General features: G+C 36.2%; 2 protein-coding genes across 2 annotated transcripts in view; one reads left to right on the forward strand and one right to left on the reverse strand.

The window, feature by feature from the left end:
- Nucleotides 1-868: 868 nt before the first annotated feature.
- On the reverse strand, nt 869-1,663 carry LOC106132991 (alpha-crystallin A chain). The gene has a single exon (XM_013332571.2). It carries the CDS (start codon nt 1,609-1,611, stop codon nt 937-939), a length of 675 nt encoding a protein of 224 aa, XP_013188025.1. The 5' UTR covers nt 1,612-1,663; the 3' UTR covers nt 869-936.
- Nucleotides 1,664-17,889: 16,226 nt separating this feature from the next.
- Nucleotides 17,890-23,533, forward strand: part of LOC106132975 (metabotropic glycine receptor) — a 113,981-nt gene continuing 108,337 nt past the window's right edge. Inside the window, exon 1 of the mRNA XM_060949019.1 lies at nt 17,890-18,051. Coding sequence (XP_060805002.1) covers nt 17,890-18,051 — 162 coding nt within the window. The remainder of the gene's footprint in view (nt 18,052-23,533) is intronic.

The raw sequence follows: 23,533 nt of genomic DNA on the forward strand, positions 1-23,533 counted from the left end.
GTGTGGTTTCCAGCACTTTAGTATGAAACCACTCCATATAATTCCCATGGATGATGGACGCAAGGGATAAAGACGTGATTGTGAGTATGTATATGTGTATACATACATACATAAAATCACGCCTCTTTCCCGGAGGGGTAGGCAGAGACTACCTCTTTCCACTTGCCACGTTCTCTGCATATTTCCTTCGCTTCATCCACATTCATAACTCTCTTCATGCAAGCTCGGCGGTTTCGGGTACTTTTATGTGTATGTTGAAAAAAAATTTGTGACGTGTGGTTCCCGGCACCAATAGCAAAAAGAATAGGACCACTTCATCTCTTTACCATGGATGTCATAAAAGGCGACTAAGGGATAGGCTAATACTTGGGATTCCACTTTTAGGCGATGGGCTAGCAACCTGTCACTATTTGAATCTCAATTTTATCATTAAGCCAAACAGCTGAAGTGAAGGGGGCCTCAGTCTTTTGATGACTGTTGGCTCTGTCTACCCCGCAGGGGATAAAGACGTGATTATATGTATGTACATATGTATGAAAGAAAATCAATGAAACTTTGGTATAAAACCACACTCAAAGTAGGTAACAATGATGCGAGAATAATCTATCTTTAGATACGAGTAAGAAAAACAAAACATGATCATCAAACCGGTTTAAAGACAAGTCTGTAGAATAATTCAATGTTCATGTTTTCCTCAATTACCCCTTGTAAGTCACAGTCACGGCGCATTCATACATACCAAATCGTAAAAGTCTATTGTTTATGCGGTCGTCTGTCCAGGTTCAACTCACATTTGTATTCTTCAGAGTACGCGCGCCATTATAACCACACGTTACTCGAATACGTTAAATGAAAACAAAACACTGGCTTTAAATAGAAAAAAAAAATATTTATTAAAATACTGCGTTACCATTAAATACTTATGACTATATCACTTTAGGGGGAGATTTCGTTACCGTGCGGGATAACGTTGTCCTTTTCCGTAACCTCTTCGCGTTCGGAAGGAGTCGTTGGTTCTTTCCTATCGTCTTCGGATACTGCTTGAGTGGTCGCGTCAGCCGGCGTCACCTCCTTCTGATACGGAACTCCTGTCTCATTGATAGGAACTTCCCGGTCGGACTCTTTTGCTCTGTTCTCAGTTCCCTTCAGAGGAACTGTCACAATCAAGAATCCGTCACTGGATAGGTCCGCGGTGACATCTGATCCGCTAGAGTTGGCCGGCAGCGTGTAAGTATGGAAGAACTGGCTCGCGAAGATATCATGGGCGTCTTGTTTCGCTTCGTGCGAGCCTTGAACGAAGATGAAGTCTCCCTTCACCTTGACTTTCAAGTCGGGCTTCTTGTAGTCCTTAACGTTCACGATGACTTGGAATTTGTCGTCGTCTGTAGTGATTTTCGGTCCGAAATCGGCGAAGCTCGGGAATAGCCTCCACAACGGCGCAAACAGGTTTCCGAAAAGTGGGAAACTGAACCAGCCACCTTCTCCGTTGTCGAAGTCATCATCTGTGATGATTGCGGTCTGTTTGGGGAAGTCGGATGTTGGTTTGTCTGTGGGTAGGGCTGCTACTGCGCCGAGCAGCGCGCAGGCGAAGAGAACTCGCGTTGTAAACATTGTGTGACGTGCGCTCTGTTAGATAATCGATTATGAACTGAGGCCGGCGCGGCGGACGAAGGCTATATAGAAGAAGTGGGGGGCAGCGGGGTGCGTGCGCGCATCGTCGCGAACGACGGCATAGATGAGTATTAAATACAGTAGAGGCTGTAGGCAATCATTTCGTTGCCTGTCTCACTTGTAAAAGTAAGAATTCTCCGAAAATATCTAATCGAGGAGTCGATTTTTTTGAGTTCAGAAATGACACGTGATATTTAGCCAATCCACACATAATGAGAAACGATTTGTATTTTTATATGTCTGTAACGAATAGACTCAAATACTGGATTGCTTTTCTCGAAATTGGCACTGACCTTCGTGAGAGACAAAAGGCTATTTTTGTTTCGCGCAAAAGCTAGTTTGATGCGAATTTTAACATTTTTATTTATATTTATTAGTGTACGAAAAATATACTCGTACAATACATTGCTAGCGCTTTTAATCTTCATCTACTCTAGGTAATTACAATAAAATATAAGTGCTGGCCAGTTAAAAAAACGTTTTTTTTAAGGAATGTTCATGAAAAAAATCTCTTTTTTTAGAAACAGAACAATAAGTGCATTGAAAAAAGTTTGTCCTAAACAAAAATTGTGAAAATCAGTACAATACGAGGTTAATATGCTTAGCTCTTTTCTTTATCAATTGTACCAATTTTCATTTATCTCTATAAACTTATAGTTCCAACCCATTTTCAACAGTGTGTCCTTTCTGTAAAGTGATAATGTAAACACCATACTCTTTGGCACCGGTTGCGACCTTCAAAGGCCGGCTTCTAGAGTTCTCTCAAATGGCAAAATTAACTCATTTTCTTCGTGAATCAGCCATATTGATGTAGTAGGTACGTGACGTCCACTCATACTAGGTATCAGCTGATCCAATTATTGCATAGTAATAGTATCTGAATATATTCATACATACATATAGACACGTCTATATCCCTGGCGGGGTAGACAGAGCCAACAGTTTTGAAAAGACTGAAAGGCCGCGTTCAGCTGTTATGCTTAATAATATAATTGAGATTTAAATAGTGACAGGTTTCTTGCACATCGCCTAAAAGAGGAACCCCAAGTTAATAATCCTTTAGTCACCTTTTATAATAAATAGAGAAGTTCCATTTTTTTCTATTGGTACCAGGAACCACACGGCACCTTAATATAATAATTAATGGACTGACCGCTGGTTTGAAGTATGATATCGTGGCCTCTTTACAAGATTGTTTGCTCTGTCTACCCCGCAATGGATATAGAGGTGATTTAATGTATGTATTTATAGTGACATATTATCAAGGTAAAAAAAGACACGCCTTATACAACATCCCTGAGAAAGAGATGAAGTATTCCGAAGTGCCAAGAACCACACGGAATACTTTACTACTCGTACATTATCACAATTTGTTACATCTGTTTAATTTGAATATCTACAAAAAGAAACTGCGCAATAGAATCTTAAACTAATTGAGACTATGTTTTTATGTTCATTTCTTGTTTCTCGCGAACATTTGAGTTGTCGGAAAATTTAACTATTTTGAATAGAAGAAATTTTGTGCTATATTATGAAGAAAATGCTGTAGTGCAGTTTGTTAGCGCTTCTTCTGCACTGACGCCTTGGAAGCGGCAGTAAACTTAGTTTTAAGTAATTTATTTGACGTCAACCAATGTTGTGAAACCAATAGATTTGACAATTATTAAGCGATATGATGTATCCTATAATAATGAATAAAAATTTTGAATTTTAATTTGAATTTAAAGAACATACAGACAACGAAGGTTCGTAAGAATAGGACCACTCTACAACCGTTGATGTCGTAAAAGGCGAGTAAGGGTATAATACTATAAGTATTGAGATATACTGTCGTTTTCAGGCACCACCGTCCATGGATGGCATGACGATATAATGGAAATAATAAGAAGTATACACATATTAAAAATGCAAGGAATAATTATTATTAAATCAATTATGTTTATCAAAGCAATTATACAAAGATCGTAGGAAAAAAGACTAAATCTTTCTTCTTGCTACTATACTTGAATAGGTCTATCGCTTTATCCAAATTCAACAAACTTCTCATATGACGTGCCCGTGGTTATGGAGTATTCTTGACCTGACCTGACCTTTCACTAAAACGTCCCTGACTCCTCTCAAATTGACCTAACCATTTAAGCATTCCCTTTTTGATTGAGGAACGATTGAAGAACTATAGAGAAGTGTTATGCTGATGTAGACTTCCTCAGAAGAAGTATTACTAATGGCTCTGTCTGCCCCGCGAGGGATATAGGCGTGATAATATGAATGAATGTAGTATTATGAAAATTACCACTTGAACAAAACCGTGTGGCTCCCGGCACCATTAGAAAAAAGAATAGGACCACTCCATCTCTTGCCCATGGATGTCGTAAAAGGCGACTATGGGATAGGCTTATAAACTTGGGATTCTTCTTTAAGGTGATGGGCTAGCAACCTGTCACTATTTGAATCTCAATTCTTTCACTAATAAAATATGTGAATCATGCAAATAAATTATTCTATTGTAGCGGGAGCGATGATTCGGCTCGACCGCCACCAAAGGGAAGATCTTCCGCCAGGCTAGGTGTTATGCCTGGGGAACCGCGGCTCCGACGATGTTGTGTCGGAGGTTGTATATATAGCTCCAATCCGTGAAATCTTTGAAATCGCGATTTAGTTTCTTCGCTGCTATTGGTTGAGCGCGTCAATTACTTCGCGATGATTGACAGTTGTTGTGTGATTTGATGTTGTTGACGAGTGGCGTAGAGATGTCGCCACACTATTATATTCTATTCTAAGCCAAACAGCTGAGCGTGGCCTATCAGTCTTTTCAAGACTGGTGGCTCTGTCTACCCCGCTAGGGATATAGACGTGATCATATGTATGTATGAACAAAACCGCGGGCATAAGCTAGTCATAAATAATCATGAGACCAATAAATTTATACGTGATTTGTATTGATTACGAGAATCATTCTAACTATAATGATCCATCACCACGTTTATGCTAACATGATGCTGTCAGCAATACTGATTTGCTCACGTGATTTAGATATTATTGATGCAAAAAAATGTATGATCTTACACACAGACCGTTGCGCTTGCGCTGCATTTTTTGCATAATTAAGTCTTATTTGTGTTGGGGCAGAAATATGTACGTACATGTATGTATGTTTGTATGAATGTATGTTTTTATGTATTTTTTTTTTAATATGTGTTTATGTGATGATTCTCTTTGATTGATTTGATGAGTTCAAAATCGTTTTCCGTTAATTTGTTTAAATTTCTCATATACATATACAGTCCTGTCAATATCCCTTGCGGGGTAGACAGAGCCAAAAGTTTTGAAAAGACTGTCAGGCCACGTTCAGCTGGACAGGTTGCTAGCACATCGCTTAAAAGAAGAATTAAAATAAATTACATACGTACATTACAGTCACGTCTATATCCCTTGCGTAGTTGACAGAGCCAACAGTCTTGAAAAGTCTGAAAGGCCACGTTCAGCTATTTGGCTTAATGATAGAATTGAGATTCAAATAGTGACAGGTTGCTAACCCAACGCCTAAAAAGAATTCCAAATTTATAAGCCTATCCCTTAGTCGCCTTTAACAACATTCATGGGAAAGAGATAGAGTGGTCCTATTCATTTTGCTTATGGTGTCGGGAACCACACGGCACATTTTCTATTCAAAATTAAATATAACATTCTACATTACAATGCAAGGCGGTCCATGATTTACATAACAAGATTACCCATGGAGCATCTTCAAATTTGAATTCCTCACAATAATGCCTATTTGCTTGTCAAACTCTGATTAGTTTCGAGTTAGATTATCATTCTGGTTTAGGTAACAATTATAAAGTTTGACCGGCGAGGTCAGAGGGTGACAGGGCGAGCAAATTGCTTGATTGGACAGCGGCTCTCAAACTTTCGAGATAAGATTATTACATACATTATAGTCGCGTGTATACGAGTACTCCTTGCGGGCTTACAGTCTCGAAAAGACTGAAAGGCCACATTCAGCTGTTCAATTGAGATTCTCGATTTCACGCAAAAACTCCTGAACCGATTACGATGAAATTTGGTATGCAGGTAGCTGAAGAGCCAGAATAACACATAGGGTACTTTTATCTTGGAGTTCCCGCGGGATTGTTTCCACGCGGACGAAGTCGCGGGCGGCCTCTAGTTAAGTTATATTGGGATTTCAAATTACTAATTATAAACATTTTCCAGTTTGAGTATCAATGGTCAACTAATGAAAGCTTAGCACCCACATATAAGATAACATATCTCGTAAGTACATATGTTTATTTCAACTTGGCAAATGATTTGGATCACGCTTCGAAAATTTACTACGAAGTCTTTATTCGATCCATTCTCGAATTACCATGTTTGATTCCTATTTCACTACAAGTAATCGAGTTAAGCATTTTATTTATTTATTTTATTATTATTTAATGCTAAAAGCATTATCTACCAGTCAACAATTGGGTCTGACAGAGAACTATTAGGCACTTTATTACGAAAAAAAATCAAATATGTGCCAGTTATTTCATAATCAAGGAAAAGGCTCATAAACTGATTTTAAATTTTCGCCTTGTTACATTTTTTGGACTTTATCTCACCACTATTGAAAGAGATGAAGTGGCCCTATTTTATTTTCTTTTCGTACCGGGAACCACACGGCTGAAATCTAAATCCGTTAAATCTGGTTAAATGTTGTCCAATGGGCTAGGACAAATACAATGAGTGTGTCGAGTATAAACTAGGGCCAATCGGGACTCGTGCGAATAATTTAAGGGCTCGTACCGATATTTGGGTTTGGTTAGTTCATTCTCAGAACTGATTTACATAAACATCGGTTTTATTTAAATTAAACGTTGTTACTATGTTAAGCGGTTGGTTACAGATGCCATCACTGAAATATTTATTATATATACATATAATAAGTATTTCCCATGAACATGGCCTATCAGTCTTTTCAAGATTATTGGCTCTGTCAACTCCGCAAGGGTTATAGTTGTGATGATATGAAAGTGTGATGATATATATGACCACTCCATCTCTTTTCTATGGACATCGTAAAAGACGACTAAGGGACAGGCTTATATACTTAGGATTCCTCTTTTGGACGATGGGCTAGCAACCTATCACTCTTAAAATCCCAATTCTATAATTAAGCCAAACAGCTGAACGTGGCCTTTCAGTCTTTTGATGCCTGTAGACCCTGCCTACCCCTCCGGGAAATAGGCGTGATTTTTGTATGTATGTATTTATGCACGGGTCTCGGGTCCACTGGAAGTGATTGCTATTGAAATAAGTAGCACATCTGTACTACAATTTCTGTGTTCAATGCTCAATATACTTTTCAGCAATTAAGAAAATACATTCCCTATATAAATAATTGACGTTATAATTGAAATTAACGTTGTCAAAGAAAATGCTGCATTTGACATTATTGTAATGTACCTTCGTGGATCAATAACGTTTTAAATCCTACTAAAATTATAAATGCGAAAGTTTGTATGTCAGTATGGATGTTTATTCCTCTTTCACGCAAAAACTACTGAACCGATCACGATGAAATTTGGTATGTAGGTAGCTGAAGACCCAGAATAACACTTACGCTACTTTTTATCCCAGAATTCCCGCGGGATTGAAAGGGTTTCCATGCGGACGAAGTCGCGGGCGGCCTCTAGTAAATAAATAATTTGCACTTAATTCGTTTACACCAAATAACATTTTTAACTCGTTTACTTTGTCCATTATCAGCGTCGCATATAAAGTGGGCAACTTAACTTCATTAGCGAAGACACTAGATTTGGATAATGGCAGCCATTTTGTCTAACTTGCGCTGTTATTAGCCCCGGGTTAGTCTAGCTTGGCTGTTAATAGCTTCTAATTTACACTGTGTAAACGTTTGAAACTTAGCGACGGTCATTTAACGTGAGGGCCTCTGTGGCGCAGCGGCAGTACGCTTGTCTGTGACACCGGAAGTCCCAGGTTCGAATCCCGGCCAGGGTATGATGAGAAATGAACTTTTTCTGATTGGCCTGGGTTCTGTATGATTATACATACACATACATACATATGGTCATGTCTATATCCCCTTGCGGGGCAGACAGAGCCAACAGTCTTGAAAAGGCTGAATGGCTACGTTCAGCTATTTGGCATAATGATAGAATTGAGATTCAAATAGTGACAGGTTGCTAGCCAATCGCCTAAAAAAGAATCCCAAGTTTGTTAGCCTATCCCTTAGTCGCCTTTTACGACATCCATGGGAAAGAGATGGAGTGGTCCTATTCTTTTTTGTATTGGTGCCGGGAACCACACGGCATGTATGTTTATCTATATAAGTATTTATAGTAAAATATATGTAGTATCATTGAGTTAGTACCTCGTAACACAAGTATCGAACTTACCTCGAAGCTATCTCAATCTGTGTAGTTTGTCCCGTATATATTTATTTGAATATAAAAATAAAGAGACTCCACCAATTTACATGGTTGAAAATAGAAAAATAATTTCCACGTCCATAAATAGGTAGGTACATTAGTGTCATTTATACCTACCTACTAGAAAAACCATCACTGTAATTACTTCTGTAAACATTCTATAGATTTTCCGATATTCAAATATGTTACCGCTAACTTAAATGATTTTGATTTCTATTCCAATTGTCACAAGGCACAGTTTCCTTTAAAGTTTTGACAAAACATGGTATATGTAAATAATTATGTCATTTATTTATTTTAACAATAGACACGTAGGTATGACCTTTCACAATAAATACGCTGGTATATTTAAAACTCCGTAATCGGCGAATTTGCATGAAGAGAGAGATGAATGTGGATGAAGCGAAAGAAGTATGCAGGGATCGTGGGAAGTGGAGAGATGTAGGTAGTCTCTGCCTACCGAAAGAGGAAAGAGGCGTGTTTAAATTTTAATTTGTCCAAAATAAAAATTAAATATATTTTTTATTTTGGACAAATTAAACAGTTTGTGTTTGTGCCTTGAAGTAAGTTCGAAACTTGTGTTACGAGATATAAACTCAACGATATGATGAAGATGCTTTTTTATTTTTTTAAATGATTTATTAAGGAATCAACCGCACTTGAAACATTACTTTTTATGGAATTTATTAAAAATTAATGCCAATAGAGAGAGAGAAAGAGAAAGAGAAAGAGAGAGAGAAAGAGAGAGAGAAAGAGAGAGAGAAAGAGAGAGAGAAAGGGAGAGTTTTGGAGATTGATAGAACTCATTCATTCATTCATATAATCACGTCTATAGCCCTTGCAGGTTAGGCAGAGCCGGCAGACTGAAAGATCACGTTCGGCTGTTTGGCTTAATGATAGAATTGAGATTTAAATAGTGACAGGTTGCTAGCCCATCACCTAAACGAAGAATCCCAAGTTTATAAGCCTTAGAGTATTATCTAAATCCTTCTAAATATAACTCATTTTAATAGACCACTTTAAACTAATCTGAATTACCTTATTTTGTCTTATTAATGCGTTGAGATAAGCTGTTGTAAATTTAACTTATCTGTAAGTTCAGTAAAATTTAGGTGGACTTTGGAAAATATGTACTTACCTGAAAATTCTACAATAGACTTTATTTTAAGATACATTTTAAGTAATAAATACTAATTGATTTATTTTGCTAAACAAATGATAGAGTCTGAAGCTCATGAATAATAAAGATCTAGAATATTATATAAAAACTTTTTTTCTAATGATCTTTTTGTTTCGAAATTATGATAAAAATACTAATTTATATATACAAACATAGAATCAAGTCTATACGGGTATATACCTAAATAAAAAACTGAATGGCCACGTTCAGATATTTGGCTTAATGATAGAATTGAGATACAAGTAGTGACAGGTTCCTAGCCCATCGCCTAAAAGAGGAATCCCAAGTTTAAGTACACTCATTAAGTTCCACTAAGTCGCCTTTTACGACATCCACGGAAAGGATACAAAAACAAACGGAAACACTCCATCAGTGTTTCCTTTTCTTTTTGTATTGATGCCGGGAACCACACGGCATCTATTGTGTTGTGTTTATTTTATCAAATCAAAATCTATTTCAAAATTGGATATTGGTTACTTTTAGTGCGTAATTTTTTCACAATACATACATACATACATACATAAAATCACGCCTCTTTCCCGGAGGGGTAGGCAGAGACATACATGTATTACATACATTTTTTCACAATATACATATATATCCTTTCCGTTAGAAGCTTTGTTTGTTTGTTTGTAATATCTTTATTGCATAGTAATTTACACAAAGTATTACAAAGCTTCGTATAGAATCATATACATATAATAACGCGAATTTAAAATTTTAATCGAAGCGCGACCAAATTAGTCGCACGGTATTGTGGTTTTTGTGAAGTGTAGGTATTGAATGCACATGTGGTTTAATGCGTTGGCATGAATCCATAATCTCATTTTAGGATTAATTTCATGGAATTCATACATAGATATATACGTATATTCACGCCTTTATTACGGGGTAGACGGAGCCAATAATCTCGAAAGGAATGAAAAGCCACGCTTGACTGTATGGCTTAATCATGGAATTGAGATTCAAATAGTGACAGGTTGCTAGCCCATCGCCTACAAGAGGAATCCTAAGCTAGAATTATAAGCCTATCCTTTAGCCGCCTTTTACGATATCCATGAGAAAGTTATGGACTGGTCCTATTCTTAAATTACACCGCAACATTATCAATGCTTGCAGAAATCTATACACTCATTACTTCAATATAGAAGAAAATGTTATTTACCTGAATTACAGAATTTTACCAATCAAGAATTCTATGGACGAATTCATCTAATGAATTACTTACCTATATGTATTTCGGTACATAAGAAAGGTTTATTTGTCAAAGAAAGAAGTGGATTAGGCAGAGACTACAGCTTTCCAATTGCCACGATCTCTGCATACTTCTTTCGCTTCATACACATTCATAACTCTCTTCATGCAAGAAACATTTTGCGTAAGAAAAATTCTGTATTTCATCGTAGGGAAATTTTATCCATCGATTCCTTAGTTACGTACCATCTCCAACCGACGTTTGATTACTTTTCTGTTCTTATAAAAGAAGAAACTTATATCTTACTAGCTGTGCCCGCGACTTCGTTCGCGTGGAATAGTTATTTTGGGCAACATTGAAGCCCTCAAGGATGAATAATTTTCCCCTTTTTTTTTTCACATTCTCCATTATTTCTTCGCTTTCGAACCAGCAGTTTCTGAGATTAGCGCGTTCAAACAAACAAATTCTTCAGCCTTATAATATTAGTATAGATTACATGAAATCTCTTGCGGGGTAAACAGAGCCAACAGTCCCGAAAAAACTGAAATGCCACCTACAGCTGCATGGCTTATTGATGGAATTACATACATACATGTAGTCACATCTATATCCCTTACGGGGTAGACAGAGCCAATAATCTTGAAAAGACGTTTAGGTCACGTTCAGCTGTTTGGCTTGATGATAGAATTGAGATTCAAATAGTGACAGATTGTCTAAAGAAAGAATCCCAAGTTAATATTACTAAACCATTTATTACTGAATATATATCTATATTTTTTATGACATTTAAGTTATTTTCACATAGAATCTTATTTTACAAGGAAAAACTGACAATCGCTAATAATGTGTATAATTGAAGACTCAATGAAAATCAATTGAATAGAATGCTAACACGATAATTATTTTCAGATCCGCATTATGTAATGTCTTGAAATAATAAGAACCATTGTCTTTTTAATAATATAATGTTGATTATTAATCCATCATTCCATCATTAAGCCATGCAGCTGTACCTACGTGGTATTTCAGTTTTTTCGGGACTGTTGGCTTTGTTCACCCCGCAAGGGATTTGATGTAATCTATACTAATATTACAAAGCTGAAGAGTTTTTTGTTTGAAAGCGCTAATCTCAGGAACTACTGATTCAAATTGAAAAATTATTTTTGTGTTGAATAGACCATTTATCGAGGAAGGCTTTCGGCTATATAACATCACGCTTCAACTATTACGAGTGAAGAAATACATACATACATACATACATACATACATATGGTCACGTCCATATCCCATGCGGGGAAGACAGAGCCAACAGTCTTGAAGACTAAATGGCCACGTTCAGCTATTTGGCTTAATGATAGAATTGAGATTCAAATAGTGACAGGTTGCTAGCCCATCGCCTAAAAGAAGAATCCCAAGTTTATAAGCCTATCCCTTAGTCGCCTTTTACGACATCCATGGGAAAGAGATGGAGTGGTCCTATTCTTTTTTGTAATGGTGCCGGGAGCCACACGGCACGGTACGGTGAAGAAATAATTGAAAATTTAAAAAAACGGGAAAAATTATTAATCCTCGAAGGCTTCAATGATGCCCAAAATAACTTATTCACGCGGACGACGTCGCGGGCAAAGGTAGTTGGTTCTATAAAGCGACAAAGCACAAGATGAGGTTGAGGAATCACCAATTGTTCAGCTCTTAAACAGTTATTGCAGTCATAGTAAATTGTTTGATATTATGAGTTACCATTTGCTGTTTGATATGGACAATATGAACGATGGATAAGCGGAAGTTTTCACAATGTGTCACAATACATACATACATACATAAAATCACGCCTCTTCCCCTGAGGTGTAGGCAGAGACTACTCCTTTCCACTTGCCACGATCTCTGCATACTTCCTTCGCTTCATCCACATTCATAACTCTCTTCTCTTCTTCTCTTCTTGTCACAATATGGCAGTAAATTATTATGGTGGAGTGATTTAGTTATAATATTTCATAACTAGCTGCGCTCGCGATTTCGTCCGCGTGGAATTGTTATTTTGAGCATCATTGAAGCCCTCAAGGATGAATAATTTTCCCCCTTTTTTTCACATATTCCATTATTTCTTCGCTCCTTATAGTTGCAGCGTGATGTTATACAGCCTAAAGCCTTCCTCGATAAATGGTCTATTCAAATAAATAAATGCAAAAAGTTCACCTTAGAATATATATACATGAATGTTGTGTTTTACCTCATTGCTCTATATAATGTATAGGCGCTGAACAAAATGCTTGCTATTATTTTTTACATATAGGAAAGATTTTGTAAAATATATAATATATTTTTTTGGTGTTCTCGGAACCAAAAAACCAAACCTTTCCCGCGTTAAGTTCCCATGTTTATAAGTATTTCCCTCAGTTGCCTACTAAGGGAAATACTTATAAACTTGGGACTCTTCTTTAGGCAATGGACTAGCAACCTGTCACTATTTGAATCTCAAATCTATCATTAAGCCGAATAGCTGAACGTGGCATATCAGTCTATTCAAGACTGTTGGTTCTGTCTACTCCGCAAGAGATATAGACGTGATTATATGTAAGTATTCCACAGCGAATTCTCCACGTGTCGAATGCCATGTGTCCAAACATTCCAACAGACATTCCCGGATCTAACACCAGGAATATTTGTTAATATTTGATGACTGTATTTGATAAATACCCGTTTAGGATTCGAAACGTGATTGTAGTGTGTGATATGGAGGTATATTTTGGTTGAAAATAAGTTTTTAAATCCTATAAGATATATAGTTCAATTATCATAATATTGTGATTCAATACTAGTTTAATTAAACCAATTTATTTTATGGACAGAAAACATGTGCCATGTGGACAAAATAGAATAGGACCACTCCATCTCTTTCCCATGGATGTCGTAAAAGGCGACTTGGGATTCTTTTTAAGGCGATAGGCGAGCAACCTGTCACTATTTGAATCTCAATTCTATCATTAAGCCAAATAGCTGAACGTGGCCATTTAGTCCTTTCAAGACTGTTGGCTCTGTCTACCCCGCAAGGGATATAGACGTGATCATATGTATGTATGTATGTGTACAGAAAACATTCTGTTCATTACATACATACATACATCACGTCATCAATCATTTATTTATTGACAAAGCCAACAATCTTTTAAATACTGATAGGCCACGTTCAGCTGTTTGGCTTAATAATAGAATTGAGATTCAAATAGTGACCCTTAGTAATTTTTAACTACATCCATGGGAAAGAGATGGAGTGATCCTATTCTTTTTTTATTAGTGCCAGAAACCACGCGGCACAGTCCATTACATATGTATAAATAATTGTCTACGATAAACCATAAATTTTTGGTAAAAAAAAAACTAAACATAAATAGATTTCAGCACAGAGTATACAATAAGATGTAGTCTCTGCCTACCCCTCCCCTACCCTCTAGGCAAGAGGCGTGATTTTATTTATGATACCGAAATATCCACGTCTTGAATGTCATGTGTCGAAACATTCCAACTGTCCCGGATCTAACAGAACAGCTGTTAATATTCAATGACGTCACAGTTTCGGTTCGCCCTGATTTCCAAGTATTGAAGTACATACATACACACATAACATAACATCACGCCAGTCTCCCGGAGGGGTAGGCAGAGACTACGTCTTTCCACTTGCCACGCTCGTTGCATACTTCATTCGCTTCATCCACATTCATAACTCTTTTCATGCAAGCTCGGCGGCTTCTGTTAGGGTCGTCTTCAATTTGATCAAGATACGTTTTTAACTTAAAACCAAGGATTATACTCACACATAAACTTAAATAGGTTTGATTTTGTGCCGTGTGGTTCCCGGCACCAATAAAAAAGAATAGAACCACTGCATCTTTTTCCCATGGATGTCGTAAAACTGGCGACTATGGGATAGGCTTTTAAACTTGGGATTCTTCTTTTAGGAGATAAGCCGACAACCTGTCACTGTTTGAATCTCTTTTCTATCTGACTTTTGGCTCTGTCTACCCCGCAAGGAATATAGGTGTGAGGCGTGATTGTATGTATGTATGTCTGTATGATTTTTCAAGGTAATAAATTAAAAGGAACATTTTTTTAATATAATTTAATTTGACTTAATAAAGGAGGTTCTCGATTAATCTTTATGAGGTTTCTAAAAGCAATATAAGTTGACTAATAAAATTTGATGAGTGTCTCCGTTCCTTCAAAGTTGTACGAGTATCATCAGATTTGTACATCTATACTTTTATTATAAAGCTGAAGAGTTTGCTTTTTATCGGGGAAATTATTAATCCTTGTGGGCTTCAATGATGCCCAAAATAACTATTCCACGCGGACGAAGTCGCGGGCACAGTTAGTAATAAATAAGTATGAGAATGAATTTAGCTTGCCAACAAAAACGTCTAAATCTACTTGTATATAATCACATTTTGTCAACATAATACATAAGTCTTTATTATTCCTTGCATTTCAATATCTATTGTTATACGAAATATTCTTTATTACATTGAAAAAGTAAATTTGATTGAGAACCTCCATTTTTAAGTAGATTAAAAAATGTTTCCTTCTATCATTAAACATTGTTACCTATTTGCATAGAAATCAGATTTATTATACAGATTTCCTTGATTATTTGTTTTAAGTAATTCGTATTACTTTATTTCTTTCGTGATAAGGGTGATTAGTAAAAATGATCGTGTTTTGTGCTCGTTATTTCGATAAAAAATATTGCGTGCTAACGGAACGTACTAGTCTTTAATGTCAAGCGATTTTAGACTTTTATGATGTACCAAATACTTGGGTTCGTACGTAAAATAATATATACATACATATAGTCAAGTCTATATCCCTTGCGGGATAGACAGATCTAATAGTCTTAAAAAATACTGTTATAAAAGAAAATAAATAATGTTATAAAAGAAATAAATCACTTGCAATGGCGGACTTATCCCTTTCATCTTCAGAGCACAGCACTTTCATGCGAAGTGTACGATGCTACGATATAGCTACGGCGTAGCTTCGTAGCACAGTTCGTAGATGTTAAGCACGACCAGCTTTTTTATTACACTTATGTACATATAATAACTTCTATATTCCTTGCGGGGTAAACAGAGCCAATTGTCTTGAAAATACTGAAACGCCACGTTCAGCTGTTTGGCTTAATGACAGAATTGAGATTGAAATAGTGACAGGTTGTCCCAATTTTATAAGCCTACTCCATAGTCGCCTTTTACGACATCCATGGGAGAGAGATGGAGTGGTCCTATTATTTTTTATAATGGTGCCGGGAACTACACACACAAAATGAAAACATGTAAATTATGAACATGGAAATTGAGGAAACAAAACGGATATTGTAGAAACTTTTTGTTTTAGTTACTGCAAAGTTTGTTAAACGTAATAAGTTAACGTTTCACATCAATGTAGTTTGTTGGAAAAACTATGTAATGAATGTATTGATTAGCACTATATATTATGAAGTATCGTGTGGTTCCCGGTACCAGTAGGTACATAAAAAAGAATAGCACCACTCCATCTCTTCCTTATGGACGTCGTAATAGGCGACTAGTGGATAGGCTTACAAACTGGGGATTCTTTTTTAGGGGATGGATTAGCAACCTGTCACTATTTGAATCTCAATTATATACATAAGTCAAACAGCTGAACATGGCTCATCGAATAACAAAGAATTCCTAGTTTATTTACCGTCTAACTTAGTACGTACGTTATATGCGCGTTTAATACCTATATTATTTACTAATTTTAATAGCATAATGCAACGTGAAAGTTTATTATTAGTAAAAGAAAAAAAATACTGGATTTTTTTGAAAGCGTACTTCATTCAGTACATTTGACGAGTTTGCATGAAGGGAGTTATGAATGTGGATGAAGCGAAAGAGGTATGCAGCATGTGGAAATAAGAAGTCTCTGACTGACTACCTAAAAAGTTAATCATTAGAAAACTCAGTCAAAATGAAAAAGCGATTTAAGAAAATATATAATCCAATTGGAACCAATTAAATTGTTGATTTTCAATGAACACACAGATTAGTGACCTTTACCACCGAACCGAAAAAGGAGATTCTCATTTTAACAATAATAAATTGATTCGTTCATGTTTATTTTCGTTTTACTTTAAAAGTGTATAAGTTGCCGGATTTATTAATAACTAGCTGTGCCCGCGACTTCGTCCGTGTGGAATAGTTATTTTGGGCATCATTGAAAGATTATCATCATATCAAGGATAATTTTCCCCGTTTCTTTTCACATTTTCCATTATTTCTTGATGATTGACGTGATGTTATATAGCCTTCCTGGATAAATGGTCTATTCAACACAAAAAGACTTTTTAATTCGAACCAGTAGTTCCTAAGATTAGTGCGTTCAAACAAACAAACCCTTCAACTTTATAATATTAGCATAGATTTGGTGTTGACCTTTCACTCATGATTTTTTAATATCTAGTCTCTAAAGACGTAAAACATAAAATCGCGCCTTTAAGCAGAGTCTACATCTTTCCACCTGCCACGATCTCTGCATACTTGTATGACATTTGTATGTACTACGCACTAAAGACGAAATCATTGGGACGCTATGAAAGTGTACAAAGGGAATATTTTACATTCACACATAAAAACGCGTTCCCTAACGGAGAAGCCAGAGCCAACCATCTCAGAGATGCTAAAACCTCGATCACTTGTATGCTTAATGGAACTGAGATAATTTTAATTCCGTGTCGTTTTCGGCATTTAGAATACGACCACTTTATATATTGCTAATGGATGTCGTAAAAGGCGAGTGCGGGATAGGCTCATAAACTTGGGATTCTTCTTTTAGGCTGGACTTGCAACTTGTCTTATATGGGTACGCGATGGGCTAACAACTTTTTATGTCTCTATATTGAATTTCAATTTCATCATTAAGCCATACAGCTGAACGTGGCCTTTCAGTATTTTCAAGACTGTTGGCTCTGTCTACCCCGTCCTGTATCACTCTTGAAGTTGACAGCTAGACGCACATTTTAATATTAGTCAGCGCAATTCATTAAAATTTTGATGATACAAAGCAAAATCCGATACTTTAAATAAATACCAATTGATATTTACATCTTAAAGGTTTGTTAACCTAAAGTCAATATAAGACAAAACTAATTTGAAACCTTAACGAAGATAATTAATATTTTGTACTTCAAATAAAACCTTTAATTAAAAACAAACTATCTTAATAAATTAATATTTAAAAAAGTTTTCTTACTGGCCACAAAACACAAAAAATTCAAAAATCAAAATTTGAAAAATAAAAAAAAAAAAAATAATACTTATTGTAGGACGAGCCCGTTCCGTCAGTATTCGCTGAGTCGTCGCGGCGGGCGGACGCGGCGCGATGCCGTGAAAATGCGGACGCTTTTGTTGTTGTACATCGCGACTTTTGTGTATTGTGAGCATAAAAGTGATTTTAAGCATGTGCGGCACAGTGGTAGAACGCTGATAAGGCATGGCAGGTCGCGCGTGCATTTCACGCGAATGCACCCGCGGACACGCGAGTTGGTCGCCCAAGTGATCGAGGCTGAAATAAGCAGCGAGTTAGGTAAGTTTTACATACATACATACATACATATGGTCACGTCTATATCCCTTGCGGAGTAGACAGAGCCAACAGTCTTGAAAAGACTGAATGGCCACTGGTTCAGCTATTTAATTAGCTAGGTAAGTTTTCAGCGGGAATATCTTTGTTAAAAAAAAATGAATGTTTTATGTGGTGATTTTAATGCATTTCGGTCTAGTTTCAGTTCAAAAGAAACTTGAGAAGTTTTGTTAGTTTTCTTCATTTTTTGGGAAATACTTTTAAAACGTTAGGAAGCGAATAGCTTAAACTATTAAACTAAAATAAATCTAAAAAAAACTAATTAATGAAAACGAAAAAAAATACAAATAAGCCTAAATATAAAACTTACACTCATTTACAAAAATGCAAGTCCCGGCAGATCGGAGTCTTGAGGTAAAGTGCCTAGAAGGCTGGCAGCATTGCTTATCTTTTGCAGCAATGCTTATCTTTTGAGCAAAATAAAGACCAGCCCTCCGGTCACGAGTTTTTTATATTTAAAAAAGTGTATGGAAAAATGTAAAGACTGAATAATTAAATAGAATAACTGTCTATCAATAAAAACAAACTAATGAAAATGCTTAAAAGTTTTTAAATAGTTTTCTTGACTATGGCTACACTTTTATACCTATTTAAAAAGATACTGTGTTACACTCTAGTTTATAATTAGTTGTAATATCTTATAATATAAAAAAAATCTATTAAGAAAATAGTTTTCATTATTTTACTAAACTAAACTAAAATTATTAGGTACTTTTTCTAAAATCTAGAACAAAAAGAAAAATGTTTTGAGCCCAAAATCAAATGAATGTCACATCATAACAGATGGTAACACGTTCCCGAAATCGCATCCCCTAATCAGCTTTGCCTATTTATAACAATTAATTAGCATCATTATTGTAATAAGCCATTGATATGCGAGGCGCTTCCTCGTCTTCATTATATGAAGAATGGCTGATCAAAGGAATTGGAAATCATGCCTTGAGCATTTATTTTGCCACACAAATTTAGGTCAAATTGTGTTAGTCATAATAAAATCACGCCTTTTTTCCCGTCGGGGTAGGTAGAGACTACATCTTTCCACTTGCCACGATTCTTGAGGGCTTCAATGATGCCCAAAATAAATATTCCATGCGGACGAAGCCGCGGGCACAGCTAGTGTTTTCTTAAAGTTAGACCTTACTCAATCACTAATGCTTACTGACATAAGAGCATCAATAATTACTAGTATCTAAGTGGGTATCTATATTTTATTTAGATTTTTATCCAATTAATACTTTTAGCAGCTTCACTGCTATAATATATCCTCGAACGTGCCTCATTTCCCTATCTCTTGTTAAATAATACTTCAAAATTGAAAAAAAAACATACATACATACGTACATATAATCACGTCTATATCGGTCTTGCGGTCTAAACAGAGCCAACAGTCTTGAAAAGACTGATAGGCCACGTTCAGCTGTTTGGCTTAATGATAGAACTGATATTCCTTAGTCGTCTTTTATGATATCCATAGGAAAGAAATGGAGTGGTCCTATTTTCTATTGGTGCCAGGAACCACACGGCACGACAGATATATAAATAAATAAAAAAATATATACATGCTACGCATTCGTCTGTATGAATAGATACATAGCGCGGCTGATATATAGATAAATAAATATATATATATATATATATGCTACGCATTTTGTATGAATAGATACATAGCTGTTTCTCGAAGGCGTTCAATGGGTCGGAAAATTCGTTAGAAACCTTATTCCTTTAGATTGCTTACCGTTCAGTGTGAATAGCTGGAGCGAAAGTTTGGGCATCATGATTGTATTGTGTATTATGTTATGCAAGGCGGCCTTGGCCGTGGAGGGGGGAATCGAAATACATACATACATATAATCACGTCTATATCCCTTGCGGGGTAGACAGAGAATAGGAATCGAAATAGACTGTGGTAATTTTAAATTAGCAGAATCATCAGCGTCGTATCTTGATCAAATTAAGGACGTCCTGGTAAAGGGTCAGGTCAAGAGTACTCGAAACCGCCGAGCTTGCATGTAGAGAGTTATGAATGTGGATGAAGCGAAGGAAGTATGCAGAGATCGTGGCAAGTGGAAAGATGTAGTCTCTGCCTAACCCTCCGGGAAAGAGGCGTGATTTTATGTATGTATGTATGTATCAGCGTTTAGGTGTATACACCTGCGACATTATGCTGAATCAGGGCCTGGCAAGTGACAGGTTGCAAGCACGTTGTCTTAAAGAAGAATCTCAAGTTTATAAGCCTATCCCTTAGTCACATTTTACGAAATCCATGGGAAAGAGACAGAGTGGTCCTATTCTTCCATCCAAGAGATATATGTAAGTATGTATGTATGTTTACGTGAAATAAAAATGAAAAACATTGATCGTTTCGACCAATTTGTTCGTTGTGACTGAACAGAAGTGTCAATTAGTGACAGAATCAAAAGGTGCATTCTTGTTGCCAATTATGGGTTGAGAGAATGATACCGAATCGTGAAAAATATTGTTATTCTACAGCGTTATGTTGCGATCTTGCTCGTGCGCATATTTAAATAAACATACTAACATGCATATAATCACGTCCATATCCATGCGGGGTAGACAGAGCCAACAGTCTTGAAAAGACTGATAGGTCACGTTCAGCTTTTTGGCTTTAAGATAGAATTGAGATTCAAACAGTGACAGGTTGTTAGCCCATCGCTTAAAAAAAAGAGTCCCAATTTTAGAAGCCTATCCCTTAATCGTCTTTTACGACATCCATGGGAACGAGATGGAATGATCCTATTCTATGTTCTGTCGGTGCCGGGAACCAGTAGTAAATCAGTAGTTTTTGCATGCAAAAGTAACAAACACATTTCCACACATGCTAACAAACTTTCGTGTTCATATTATTTGTAAGTTGTAGGATTAACTTGTAAAGGTATAACGAATAAGAATTATGTGGCGTGTGGTTCCCGGCACCAATACAAAAAAGAATAGGACCACTCCATCTCTTTCCCATGGATGTCGTAAAAGGCGACTAAGAACTAAGGCTTACAAACTTGGGATACTTTTTTAGGCGATGGGCTAGCAACCTGTCACTATTTGAATGTCAATTCTATCATTTAGCCAAATAGCTGAGCGTGGCCTATCAGTCTTTTCAAGACTGTTGGCTCTGTCTACCCCATAAGGGATATATTCGTGACCATATGTATGTATGTAAGAATAAGAATTATTACCACGTTTCATTTCGTAGCTATGACCCTCGGCCTATATATACATACCTAATATCGAATTTTATTCTAACCTTATTTTATATTCTTAGATTCGTATGAGCCAGTTGGCTTCTGAGAACTACATAATAACCTTGATGTATTTATACACTTCTCAAAGGTTTTCAATTTGAACTAAACAAAACTCATTTATAATATTAAAAGTTTTAAGTGAGGTGTCGGGCTAACACCCTCATCGCAATAATTTATAAATGGCGTGAAATGTACAAATTTAAAATTCATGTATTTTTTTTTACTTTTTAAATCCCTTTTATAGCTCTTTTAATGAGAAAACGGCAGATTGTAATGGGATCACGTCTAATTGGTCAATCTAATGTAAGATCAGATTTTATTTCAAAATCATAGTCTTCGTGAATTTTGGCTCTACATAAATCACTCCACGTCACGTCTATATCCCTTGCGGGGCAGATGGAGCCAACAGTCTTGAAAAGACTGAATGGCCACGCTTGGTTTACTGATAGAATTGAGAATCAAAAAGTGACAGGTTGCTAGCCTAACGCCTTAAAAAGAATCCCAAGTTTGTAAGACTATCCCTTAGTCGCCTTTACGACATCCATAGGAAAGACATGGAGTGGTCCTATTCTTTTTTGTATTGGTGCCGGGAACCACACGGCTCTAGGGATCTTTAATGGGTTTAGGTATTGTCTATAGTCCTACTTTTCTCATATATATAAATATTTTAATCATTAATTTCTTTATATAAAACGTAGTATCGTCGAGTTATGCCATGACATAACTCGTCTCTTGACCTTGAACTTACTTTAATCTGATTTATCTTAAAATTTAGACTATGCTAGCCGCTAGTTTAATCTGTGTGATTTTACATGGGGACTAAGGGATATACATACTTATAAACTTGGGATTCTTCTTTTAGGCGATGGGCTAGCAATCTGTCACTATTGAATCTCGATTCTATCTTTAAGTCAAACAGCTGAACGTAGCCTATCAGTCTTTTCGAGACTGATAGGCCAATAGGCCGTTGGATCTGTCTTCCCCGCAGGGGATACATATATTTTTCTGTCTTTTTTATACATATTATATCAAAAAAAGAGATAACACGTTTTGAAATATTTCGAATTCGCCATGAGACGATGCAAGATCTTAAATTATTCTTTCAAACAAATAGAGTGCTGCATTTGAAAACCTACATTGCTAAAAAGAAAGAACTATGAAAATAATATAATTTGAACCTCCAGACGGGTGAATGACCTCCATTAGAATATTCAAAAATTTTAAGGAAAGACTGCGTGGGCTAGCATAATATTCGAAAGGACATTCACATCAAACCATACCTACCTTCCTTTCACGAACTTTGGATTACGAATTTTAACATTTTAAACTTTGTCCTGAAAGCCTGTTAAATTTTGTGGTTTTTTTTCTACACATTTTTAAAGAGTTTTAATATGTAATGTGATATTTTGAATGAAAGAAGATTTATATGTGACTTTTATTTTCATTAAGATTTAAATATATGTAGTGCTTATAGCTTAAAGCTTGCTAGCCCATCGCCTACTAGAGAAATCCCAGTCACCTTTTACGACATCCATGGGAAAGATATGTATTGGTTCCATCCTAAAGTTTCGGTAACCACACGGCACCCGGAACCCATTTACGTACATGACATACAGATATCACGTTTCGAAAAGATTTTTTTCCACAACTTCACAGATTATACAAATATTTTTCATATGAAACTTATAACATCCCTTATTTTCCGTCGGTGGTTAAAACCGCATAGCAACACCCAAAGTTATATGAACCCAGGGCTAAGTGGAGTTAATAGGATGGCCCCGAATTCCTCCCGACAAACTAGTTAGGGTCAACTTTGGATTGAACTCGGTAAGATAAAAAAAAAGCTCTCCTGAAACTTTTCGTTGCGTCTGTTTCTGTCAGTGAGTAATTAGCTTTTTTTTTTAATATCTGTTCTTTGATGGATTGCACAAAACAATATTCAAGTAAGTAACTCTAGAATAGAATAGATTTATTTTCCAAAATTGGATACAAGGTATCACTTTTTGGCGTCACATCACTTAATTCTGATTATAACAACTACCGCTTCCAAAGTGCATGTGTAGAAGAAGCGGCGGAACAAACTGCACTGCAGCATTTTCATCGGCCGTCAATTTACAAATATAGATCTTTTAAAAGT

The sequence above is a fragment of the Amyelois transitella genome, chromosome 3, assembly GCF_032362555.1.
Source record: "Amyelois transitella isolate CPQ chromosome 3, ilAmyTran1.1, whole genome shotgun sequence".
Taxonomy (NCBI): Eukaryota; Metazoa; Arthropoda; class Insecta; order Lepidoptera; family Pyralidae; genus Amyelois; species Amyelois transitella.

Coding starts and splice junctions, on each gene's coding strand:
- LOC106132991 (XM_013332571.2), bottom strand. CDS start 1,611: ATGTTTACAACGCGAGTTCTCTTCGCCTGCGCGCTGCTCGGCGCAGTA.